At 34.0% G+C, this 12,748-nt stretch overlaps 1 protein-coding gene across 1 annotated transcript in view; it reads right to left on the minus strand.

The window, feature by feature from the left end:
• The window catches only part of LOC136835462 (intermembrane lipid transfer protein Vps13-like), a 195,299-nt gene that overhangs the window by 138,381 nt on the left and 44,170 nt on the right, over positions 1 to 12,748 (minus strand). The window contains 7 exon segments of the mRNA XM_067099021.1: positions 589 to 692; positions 2,639 to 2,758; positions 4,064 to 4,385; positions 5,724 to 5,813; positions 9,998 to 10,140; positions 10,764 to 10,899; positions 11,639 to 11,730. Coding sequence (XP_066955122.1) covers positions 589 to 692; positions 2,639 to 2,758; positions 4,064 to 4,385; positions 5,724 to 5,813; positions 9,998 to 10,140; positions 10,764 to 10,899; positions 11,639 to 11,730 — 1,007 coding nt within the window.

Below are 12,748 nucleotides of genomic sequence, written 5' to 3' on the forward strand. Positions count from 1 at the left end.
AATACTTCACTTTTTACCACCACAATGCTTTACTCTCATTCTCTGTCCTTAGTTTTTGTTAGTAACACATAATTTAATGGCCACAACTAGAAAATAATTACACCCTTATCTAACCCGCAAAAACACAAATAGGATGAATGAAAGAACAAAATTAAAAGCAAAACTCTAACTTGTAACATATGGCTAACATCCATAAGAATAATTCACAAGTTTCACAAAAAGTACCAATTTTAATCATGCTTTCTCAAAAGCTCCCTGATATGGAGTGAGGTTTGCTGGAGCTACTAAGTTGCTATCACCACAGATGTATTGAAAAACCTTACATATAAGTTACCAGTCTCCATCGGTTACTGATCTGTTTCCCTTAAAAGAACCTCTGGGTACTGTTTTAAAATTACTAAAGAATACATAAAAAGTCTACAAATGTAAAGAGCATTTACACAGCTGAAGGATGCAAAGCCACACATGCTTCAAAATTAAAATGTTTAGATAGCAATACAACATAAAAAATTGGAATAATACATCTGAATTAAGGAGCAGATCTTCAGTTGATAAAAAGCAGATATGACAATAAATTAAATGCAGTACCTTTGGATGCAGTGCTGGAGGTGAGGGATCAATGACAGTAAAATCCTTTAGCTTTGAAGTGATCGTAATGTCCTCTCCTTTCATTTCAACATTAACAATCAAACCTGAAAAGTTAAAGAAAAAAATTTATCTAACTAAACAGCAAATATGAAAATAACATTTCACACTTCTGTGTTTTTTGGAAGTAAAGTATGTGTAGTTACTTTTCCTTGTGGGGAAAAATTTAACTACTGAGTGCAATTTAGTTAATTAATGTAAAGTGCTTGCAGTATAGAGTATTATTATATTTACACTTAAAAATTAATTTTTTAAAGTGTAAGTGTCTCTGTTTATCTGGCAATCACATGCTCACAAATTCTGACATGTTTGGTTAAGTAAAACATAAATGCATACATACAGTGCTACCCCACTTTTTCGTGCTTCACTTTGTCACAGATTTTTGTGGAACATATTTTTCAAGTTTCCGCGAGAATTTTCACCATTTCATGAATTTTTTTCTAGGTTGTATCTCTAAAATTATCACTAATTCGCTTTTTTTCTTATTAAATTAGGCAGTGAACTATTCAAATAGGCAGTTATAAGCATTTTAGTTTAAGGGGTACATGGTATTTGGCAATTTTAAGCGTTTTTAAAGGGGTTTTGCATTTCCGCGGTGGGTTCTGGAACCTATCCCCACGAAAAAATGGAGTAGCACTGTACATGTACTGTTCCTGTACTTCACAGTAGCCAATTAAACAACTATAAATCACAGTTAAATGTGTTGAACATATATACAATTTTCCTTAGATTAATCATCTTTTAAAGTGATTAGGCCATGCTTCTTTGTTTCACTGCATGAACACATGCTATGAAATTCTAAGACTGAGGTTACACTCCTATACATACTGCAGAATAGGAAATAACTGTTAACTTGACATGATAAGTTCATTCTGTAAATTTTTTCAAAGTAATAGCATCACGCTTCTTGTTTCATTGTTTGAGCACGTGTTCTGAAATTCATAATAAGTGGTCAAAAGAACTGCAGTTGCCTCAGCCTACCACCTCCACGAGCATCACATTTAAGAAACGCTATGCAAGTATTCTCTCTCTCTCTCTCTCTCTCTATAGAACCATATTTTCATTGACATGTTTTTAATGCAGCACAGAATTGTAGTTAATACAGCAATGTAGTGTTACATTTTTATATTTTTCAGTCAGTGTATGTTTGCATATACGGTACATGTAAGAGCATGCATCACATTAATCTAAACAGTGCACTTTCTGTACTTCTGCTGACCTCTTCTTTCTACCTATTGCTCCCTTTCCAGGTCATTCTTTACTAAAAAATATTTTTGACAGACAGTGGGAAAAAGCACAATTTACTTTTACACAATGCACAAATGTATGCATACACACAATAACAGGCTGAAAAATGTACATAATATTCAAGTACAGTACTGCACTCAGTACAATACTGTACTGCATTAACTAAGTGTAAATAAAATACTGAATGAGAGAGAGAGAGAGAGAGAGAGAGAGAGAGAGAGAGAGAGAGAGAGAGAGAGAGAGAGAGAGAGAGAGAGAGAGAGAGAGAGTATAGGTAAAAAAACACAAAGTTTGTTTATGATCTTTTTGCACTCCACAGGCAGTACACAGCAATCTTTGCAAAGTTCTTTCAGGCACAACATGCATTTCTTTCTGTATTTTACTTTTAAATACATATTTTTTCAATTATCTGTCCAACTTCTTTGACTCAGTCTTGCTCTTATAGTCATGCATTATTAAAAAATACATTCCTAAATAATATATTATTCATAGGTAGCAATTAGGCTTTGAATGATACAGTACATGAGTTTGCCTGATTGGCTGGTTAACAAAATATATATTAGAAAGTATTCATCTTGCTAAGACTTATTTTAAATTTCTCATTACCTGTAATATAAAATAATAACATGCTATATCTATTTAGTTTTCAGTTTCTGATGGGTGTGTCTAACTAGATGTGGCCTATCTTGAGATTACCACTAAGCATAATGTATTTTTTATACTGTATTAAAAAACAAATACATACCTGCAACATCAACCTTGGCTACTTCTCGATTCCCAAGGCTAATTACGACTGCTACCTTTCCTAACTTGGAAATGACTCGTAGGTTTACAACATCCATGGCATCCTTTTTCTTTGAGGAACCTAAAAGGATTACAAATGTAAAATGTTACCTCTCATATTTTCCACTCAAAAAGTCTCATAAAAAAAATCTCATAGACATCTTTTCAAAGCAAACCTGGGTATTGTTCAATAGTTTCTGATTAGATGGTCCAAGTAACTTTATGTTACTTATGATGAATTCGTAATAAAATCTTGGTGCTGGAGAAATTTTGTCATTGAAGTAAAATCATATAAACTGTATATGAATATTACAAGTAAAGCACAATGCATTTCTTAGTCCCTCTACGTTTCTGCATTCTTTCTCTCTGAAAACAAACCCTGTCTACGAGCAAAACAAAATTTTCTCTCTCTTCATTTCCTTCAAACCTATACTTTACAGACAACAGAGATCAATGTCAATGTATTTATCGAATTAATAAGAGAGTTATATAACTACTACTCAACCAAAATCTGTGTAATAAGAAACCATTTTATTGAACTAAGGTTTGACCAAAAATTTTATTATGTCGAATGCACAAATTAATTCCAAATAAGAATATTTCATCCTAATGCTTTTCTACAGAAAATAACAGTTCTCCTCTTACTGGTTTTTATGAAGTTTACATACTTTCCTTTCACAGAAAACACTAAAAATTAGGACTAAGTAACTTTTGTACTCCACAGTTCAGATATGAGAGAGAGAAAAAGTGGAAAGATAAAAATAAATACAAAATGTTACACAAAAAGTCTGTATAAACCTCAATAACACAATAACAAAGAAAAATTAATATAGCCCCCTCCTATGTTACCAGATGCTTGTGTTTAGAAAGCATTCAGCATCAGTGCTCAAATAAACTGCTCTTATTGTTAGTGAGGTTTTATAAACTTTTGGGTACCGTGAATACTGAATTTCATTCATTCCTAGTAAAGTGGTTTTATTAATTTTTGTAAAAACATTAGGTAAAAAGCTTCATTAACCACAACTCACACATTTTAACAAATAATAATTCTACCACAATTTACAAATGATGAGTCCTATACCACCATCAACATTAATCAAAAGATATTACCAATTATATCTTATCAATGGACATGAGAATTCTGTGCATAGGCATGACTACATGTGATGTTAAATACATAAAAACAAATATAAATAGTCATTCTAACAATTATAATAAAATGTTTAGTTCTCATGGTGTAGAAATTAATTTTCCTCACATTTTGAATCTCTAATGCAATCCTTACACTGTACATCTCTGTGCCTCACAAGTGGTGTCAGACAACTACTGTAAGTAGGTTAGGAATTAGTATGTCATACTATACTGTAGCTCGATGAAGTGTACGTACCTATGGAACTTTGGTCCTTGTTCTCAGATAACTCTGATGTTGATTTCTTATCAACCTGACTAGTAAGACTTTTGGGTGTCACAATCGATGCTTGTTCAAGTGAATCTGGCCTCGTTACATTTGCCTCCAAACTACTGCCCTTCGGTGGGCTCTGGTCTGCTACTCCTACCTTTGAGAGCCTGAGAGATAACTGGTCCCAAAAGGTCAATATACTAAGTATGGCAGATTGTTCTAGCCGGGCTTTCAAATGGCTTACGTCTACACATAAAAGCTGTAACGTAGATTCGTACTTGGTTCGAAAATCTGGACTCTTTGGATTGACCTGAAAATTTTAAAAATGTTAAAAAATTAATCTCAAAGGTAATGTCTAATGAATCACATAATTTTTCAGCACTATTTAAAATTAAACAAGCTTTAAGAAAACAGGCAGGAAAGGAACTTGTTAATAATTATTTTATTGTATTTTAAGATTTTGAAAGAGTACTGTAATTTGGAATACATACAAATCACTAGACTAGCAAACCTTTCAAATGATTTTTTGCACAAGTAAAAATACAAAGATTACCATAACTGATGGCATGTAAGAACCACTCCCTACCATTTCCAGAAGAGAATATTAAGAAATAAAAAATTTTATGTATTTACATGTAAGCATTTAATGTTATTGAAATATACATCTACATTAAGACAAGAAAACCTTTGGACAAGACATGCACCTGTGACAGCAAGAAATATCTTTTTAACAATAATTATACTGTACTGTATCATAATTTGCAAAAAAAAAAAAAAAAAAAAAGAGCAGCTTACACAGCAGAAAACATTTGATGACACTCCCTACATCTTTGACACCAATGGATTACTCTGATGGTAACAATTTAGGAGTGCTTACATTTGCAAACAAAATGGTAAACACAAAATTGAAGGTTAAATATACAATATTGTTAAAGTTTGTGTTAGAATATAATTCCCAATAAGGTCAATTCAATAGCTATGTATATGAGTGTGCTTTTGCTCTAGCCCATATGCGATATGCATATTTGCATCACGTCAAGTAGACCAAACACTCACTGTGCTCTCTCTCTCTCTCTCTCTCTCTCTCTCTCTCTCTCTCTCACTGCGGTACAGTATATTTATTGATAATTATTCAATGACGTAAAGCACTGCAATTAATGCAGTTATATATATATCAGCACTTAGTGTGCATTTGATTGCCTTCCACTCTCTGAGTTAATCTTTATAAGAAGAAAAATTTTCTGACACAAAAAAAAATTGTTGAGAGAGAGAGAGAGAGAGAGAGAGAGAGAGAGAGAGAGAGAGAGAGAGAGAGAGAGAGAGAGAGAGAGAGAGAGAGAGAGAGAGAGAGAGGGGGAGGGGGCAGGCATGTGTGTAGTAAGTTTCAGGGTCTGTCTACTGTCTAATGCATTAGAGAGACAGTGTGTCTGTGTGTTTTGTGTTGTGTTGTGTGTGAGTTATCTGCTGTATTAATGTATGGATTTAAATATTCTTCAGACTACCATCAGAGCTAGCTGAGTACAGGATAATGTTTAGTTTAAGATATTAGAAACTATTTAATAATAAAACTGTGAAGAATAGATATTGCTTATTCATAATGAATAGTCAATTTATTTATTGTATATAATAAATAAAATGTAAACTCTACCTGGATAAATTTCAGTGTAAGAAGAGCCTGGGAGCCTCCATCAGCCATTGGGGTGCTTAGAAGCCGCTGACAATCATGCTGGCCCATATGCTGCAAAGTCAAAAAATTTAAATCAACATTAAATAACCATAATACAGCTAACATTAATGTTCACTAATTGATCTTACTGCTTCCATTATTCCAGCTTACTACCACTTTCTCCTCTTTACATTACTTCACATCTTAAAACCCTTTCAAACTCTTACTAGTTTCTGCAGCTTTTCTTCATTTTCTTCACTATCCCTAAACAGTACTGTAGCATCTGCAAACTTCAATCATATCACGCCAACTTCATAATTCATTTTTAATCAACTTTACACAGACATCTGCTGCGCTTTAACTTCCTGAATGAAACTTAAATATAAAGATACTGAAGAGCCATGTACATTATATACAGTATAGTTCAACAAACCATCTCAGACTCACTTATAACTGAAACTTGTTTGACTCTCATCTACATATTTTTACACATGCACCACTTTTATCATAAATATTTTACATGCTCTCAACATAATTTGCATCAACTCCCACACTGACCTACTATTGATTCCACCATTAGTTTTTTCTGCATTCCACACAACTGTTCCAAAATGCGATTAATCCAAACATATTCTGTTATACAAAATCCTGGTCTCCTTTCATCTATATATGTATATACAAACAAATACATATATATAACATATACAGTCGACACCCAGTATTCACGGGGGGGGGGGACCACAACCCCCCACAAATAGCTAAAATCAGTGAATACTTGACACTCCCTCTAAAAATGCTTATAACTGTCTATTTTAATCTTTCAAACACCAAAGACCCCCCTCTAAAAATGCTGATAGCTGCCTGTTTTAATTGTTCGAACACCACATATACCTTAAACTATCATCCTAAAACACTTATATATCTTTTTAATCTAATTTAAATGTTATTTTAATATAATTTTAATATAACATCAATCACTTTAATATCATTTCAATACTTATCAATTCTGAGCATCGTACCTATAACGAGTGAAAAAACCAGCTTAGGAGCCACCTACCAACAAGGTTCGCTAGAAGGAAGTCCCTTGGGTACTATAAGGGGGTCTCTCCTGAACTTATGGAGGGGAGAGAACCAGTTTTTTACCAGCCAAAGCTAAAAACCTATCTTTCCACATAAGTTTCTCTCTCTCTCTTTCAGTTATTATTTAATCTTATTACTATTGTTATAGATGCAGTATTATTATTATTATTATTACTATTGTTAATCTTATTAATCTTATTAATATTTGAAAATGAGTATTTATTACCTGTATTATTACAGATACAGCATTATTAGTATTATTATTACTTAATCTCATTAATCTCAATCTTAATATTTGAAAATTTGTAAATAATTTTATCATAAAAAATTTATTTAGTCATGAAAATAACATCAAAATACACTAATTAGCGAATATTTTTCGATGAAAAAGTCCCTGAATTGACGTATTTTTCGTGAGCATTTTAAGGAGTGGCTCCCTGTTAATTAAGTTTTGCCCATTAAATTTGTCAGTGTCAGTACTTTCACTCACTAAGCCTCAAAGCACCTGCCCTAATCTGTTTATGACTTTCACTGGCCAAAAGACTTCTCCAAAACAGAAATCTTCCTTCTCAGTGTCCAAGTGCATGGCCTGCAGCAGGAATTAATGGGACTTGCCTGCGACAGCCAGGACACCTGAATTGCACAGGGCGATGAGCACTGGCAGAAAACTGAGGACATATAAGCACAACCCTGCGTCAGCAACTGGGAGAAGCAGCTAGAACACCATCCAGTGACATGCCACTGTGCGGCCATTGTCACCGAGCTACGCTCACCTCTCTTTTGTCTGGCCGATCACCTTACCATCCGAGTGCTACCTTAAAGCGCCACATGTAGAAAGTCCCACTAGTCTGAGAGCCATTTATTCTGCAACCAAGGAGCTTCTCTTAAGGAGTAAGGTACTGTGCGATGGAGAGGGTTTGGTCATTTATCTCATACTCTTATCTCAATTCTTTAATTCTTTTTCCTTTTCCCTTTGCGTTGTGCTAGACCCTGAATTTTGTCGGTAATCACTTATCAGTGTACTAAAGAATAATTTAGCTGAACACAGCTCGATGTTTTATCTTGAGCCTTCAGCATTCCCTTGTAATAATGAGACTGTATTTTGGCTTAACCAGTGATCGTGTTCCTTTCTCCATACATTACAGAAAGGGTGTGTGAAACACTATACAGGCAGTCCCCGGTTATCGGCGGCCTTGGTTATCAGCAATCCGGTTTTAAGGTGCTTGTCTAGCAACGACGATAACTGGATTTTCAGCACCGATATGCGCTGCTCTCCAGTTATCAGCACTGATAACCGGTTATTGGCACCGATAAACGGGATCGGCTCTATTATTGCTGATTTTCGGTTACTGTCACGCTGTCCGGAACGGAACCCCCACTGGTAACCAGGGAATGCCTGTAGAACAATCTGTATCCACTGTGCCGTTATGTCCATCAATCACGATATTCCTGAGTGCAATTTCATCTTATTTTACTCCATATCTGAGAGGCACTGGTAATCTTGTCACTTGTATAATTTAACTTGAAAGTGCCCTGAGCCCAGCATGTACGGCTCCCTGTAACTTAGTCTTCTGATTCATGTAAATAAATTCAATTAACTTAGACCTGAAATTTCTCCCCTGAGTCCTTCCATTTACTTGAACTATAATTCCCCTCCCATTCATTTACCTGCATGATGTATTGGCTCTAAGTTAGATGTGCCAACTTCATAGGTAAGAACTTGCAATAAACCAACACTTGTAGCGATATATATATATGTATATACTATATACAGGCAGTTCCCTGGTCACTGCTGTCTCGGTCTACGTGAATCCATACTTACAGAGCTTTTTCAAATGTATTCATCAAGAAATCAGGCGCCGTAACAGCACTGAAGCTAGGTTTATGGCTCTGAAATCCAGATTACGATGCTGTTAGCAATGTAACTCGCCAGCGCTATAATTTTTTCTTATGATTTTCAGGTTATGGCAATTTCTGACTTATGGGAGGCCACTAGAATGGAACCCCTGCTGTTAACCAGGGACTGCCTATATATATATATATATATATATTATATATATATATATATATATATATATATATATATATATATATATATATATATATAGTAATAGTCTAACATTCAAGCGAGGTTAGGTTCCAAAACCTGTCGCGGATCAGGAGAAATCGCGAATGTTTGGTATGAGTCAATAAAAATGCTAATAAATGCTTAGTTCTAGAGTTTAAACCCTAAATATGACTCCATGCTCCCAAAGCACTTTAATTTCATTTTAAAGTTAGCTTAATACATTTTACCCTTCAAAAAATAAATAAATGGCCGACGTAAAAAAAAAAAAGAGTACAGTATCACCTAACGGGTATTTGCCATACTAGCGCATTTACAGTATGGTATACCAATGTTACCCGTATACTTATTCAATGGCTGCAGTTTTCCTTTGCACTTTCTTTTGCACTCACAGTAAGGTTAAACCAAGTAACGAATGGGGCTGTAAACTTAATGACTAACTTTTCTTTGTCATTGTCAGGAAGGTAAATTAGATAAACTTCATGTCACAGAAGTCATATAACGAAGGTACAATTCAATAAAATAAAGAAAACATGATTATATGTACCTTATGCAGATCTGTGAAAAAATTGCAGATGGAAATTAACTAGGTTCCAGTGAAAATTTTGCGAATCCATGAATTCGCAAATCCAGAAATGCGAATGCACAAGGTATGACGGCACATAAAATAATGATGTTATACTAAAAGGGAGATTGAGATGGCTTTTACATGTCTTCCACACAACCCAAGTGAGAATAGTACATGAAAGTGTCAGGTGGGCCCAAGTACCAGGAGAGTTAGAAGACCCAGACTGAAAGAACTATGAACAGAAAGGCAGGAGATAAGTGGAGATTTGTGAAAGACAAAACTCAGAAAAGACAAGCAGTGAAATTTCACACATCCTGTGTCACAAGATGGAGACACTGGTGATGGAAATATAAAAAGATATAAATAACTGTGAATGAGAACCATTCATAATTATGACCAAATCCTGAATTTTATTTTGATCTGTAAAATGTTGTCATTAAAAGAGTTGTCTAAATAATTCATGCTATACATTAACAAAAGGGATTATATTTTTTAACAGTACCATAATGGCAGTACATTGCGATTAAACTTGGGAAGATATACCTCCACTAATACTCCACCAAGAATGACCAAACAAGTCAAGTCAAATGTCTTCTGAGTAAGTTCCACACTGGCTGAGAGAGCAGCAAGCTTTACCAATGGTTCTTCTTTCTCCTTTGTCGCTTTCTTCACTTCAAGGCTGATCTCTGAAACCAAACAAGATTTTTTACCTAACAGAACAGTTGTCATAAACATGAGATTTTTTTCTATTGACACAGCTATCTTACATTCAATATCACAGTGCTGCAGTAACAATTAAAAATGGCCGCATCAATTAGAAAAATATACCTGCTACTAATATTTTATGGAGGTTCATATAATGAAGGAAAACTATTTATAAACTTTAGTGATAAAAATTTGTGTAATTGTAATTTATAATTTTCAAATTTATCAAATGCGTCCTTTTTGTTGAACACTTCTTATTGCAGATCATCAAGAGAAAAATAATCATAGAAATCATGCATTTTTACATCAATTTACCAAATTGTATTTAAATATCTCAGTAAATCACTAATTACATATCTTAATCATAATTCAGGCATCATTTTCCAGTCAATAATTTACGTCAATGTTCAGAATGTATGGAATTATGTGGATATTACGGTCAACTGATTACACTCAGCCCATGACAGATATTTTCTCTCTTGATAAGACATTGGAAAGGCTTATGCATATATAGCATTTACCCTAGACCGATATAATCCCCAAAAAAATTTAAATATGCAAACAAAAGTATTATTTTGCAAATTCAGGTTTTATAAAAACTTACCGTTTACTGTAAAGATAACAGACAAATTTGTAAACTGTGGTGTATTCTGCTGTTCCCCACTAGGATTCAACTCTGTTCGTTCCAATCTGGCAATATCTCTACCCTCCATAATAAGATTCATGTTCAGGTCCTTGTCCTGAAAGAAATACTCTATTAATATAGTCATATATATGTAAAGGACATAACTTGTATATTCTATTTGGGCTGTTTATGATATTCAAGAGTGGATGCTTGTTTTTGAACAAATAATGCAATTAAACAAAAGTTCTGGTTATGACTAATGCTGTACCTCATTCAACATATCAAATGGAGTCATGAGGTGAGGCCATTACGTAACGTGTTAAATGAAGAGTCCCATTCTCTGAAGTCTTTCTTTCTGTACTGACAACTCAGGAAGTCAATGCCATCATTAACAAGTAAATCACATTAACTATAAGGATTCAATGGTAAAAATAATATAATCATGGCCCACAAATCCTTTTCCAAATTTCTAAGAAAAATATTTTTTTTACTTAACTGCCACACTGTGACCCTGGATTTTGGGAAAGCTTCCTTTTAACAAGAGATGCATTTTGCAAGAAAATCATTTAAACTGAATGAAAAGGGTAAATTGTATTTTAGCTGAGGCTAGAAATTATATGGAACTAATGTTGGCTGTACAATATATCTTGAAAATTTGTACATAGGTTTTGCTATAGGGTCTTTGTTAGTCATCAGATAATTCCACTTATCAGAACCACAAGGCATCTAATAATCAGCCTGAGGCCTTTGGAACTGTGGTCTTTCATGTAAGTGTTCACCCTCTAGAAAATATTCAATAAATTACAAAATCACCACTAATGCTAAAGTACATACTGTATTTCAGTAAAACTTACTTGATCTACAACTTTCTCTTCCTCAAACTCTTCAGGTACTGTAGCTTTTGGAATGCTGTTTGCAATGTGAGCTAAATGCAGCAATCTTTCATCTGAAAATTAAAATAAGTACTAGAAAATTATTCAGCCAATAGCCCTACAATCAGATAGATGCAACCCAAAAAAACTGTTTAAGGAAGGAATGTTAACCAATACCAGTATTTAACAAATATTTTATTTTAAGAGGAGTTCCCTTTTTTCTATTGTGTTAACTCCTATCTTGAATCATCAAATTAAAATGTTTTTGAACATACAAAACCAGTGGAATATATGGGCTTTACAATAAGTGAAATATCAGCTCTTCAGTAAATCACAGCATGTGCTCAGGTAGACAAAAGATTAAAAATCATCCATTCCTCAGTTTTGGAGCAGGGACTGTTTTCTTTCAACCCTCATATGAAGTCCAAATACAAGTATGTACTGTGAAGTCCTTCACTGGAATGAGTTAAAGAGACAGTATAAAATCAACCCTGCTTGGTTTTATCTCTAAGCAAAGAAAAATGAAACTGTACAAATTCTGACTTAAAATACTTTTATTCATTGTCATCATCATAAATATTTTCACACACATTTTTCCCTTTAAAGGATTAGATGTGAAATGAGTTCTCTACTCTCTCTTTTGTTGAGTAGGCTCTTTTTCTAGAACTCTTTTCAGGGATAGGTCTTAATCAACTCCTTGTCCAGAACTTCTTGGGCCTTCTTACAGGTCTTCATCCTGCTATATCTATATACAATGCTTTTTGGACCAACTGGTCCTCATCCTTTCTCATCATTTGTTTTGGATACAGCAGTCTTGAATTGTCCCAAAATTGGTTTGACTCAGAGTCAATTTTGCTCTGCATTTTTTCCCCTCTTCTAGGTATTTATTTGTCTCAATATCTTTCCAAAGTCTGCTTTTTTAAAGTTTAGAGAGATTATATAACAAACTCCTACCTGTATGGTTAAGAGTTGGAGGGTAGACAAAAACCAGACTGATTAGTAACCAAGCAGCATAAGCAAAATACTAGTTAAAAAACCCTGAGTCTTATTCATCATAGTTGATTTACTCATCACAGTTGATTCTGACAGTGT

Source organism: Macrobrachium rosenbergii, chromosome 55, assembly GCF_040412425.1.
Source record: "Macrobrachium rosenbergii isolate ZJJX-2024 chromosome 55, ASM4041242v1, whole genome shotgun sequence".
Lineage (NCBI taxonomy): Eukaryota > Metazoa > Arthropoda > Malacostraca > Decapoda > Palaemonidae > Macrobrachium > Macrobrachium rosenbergii.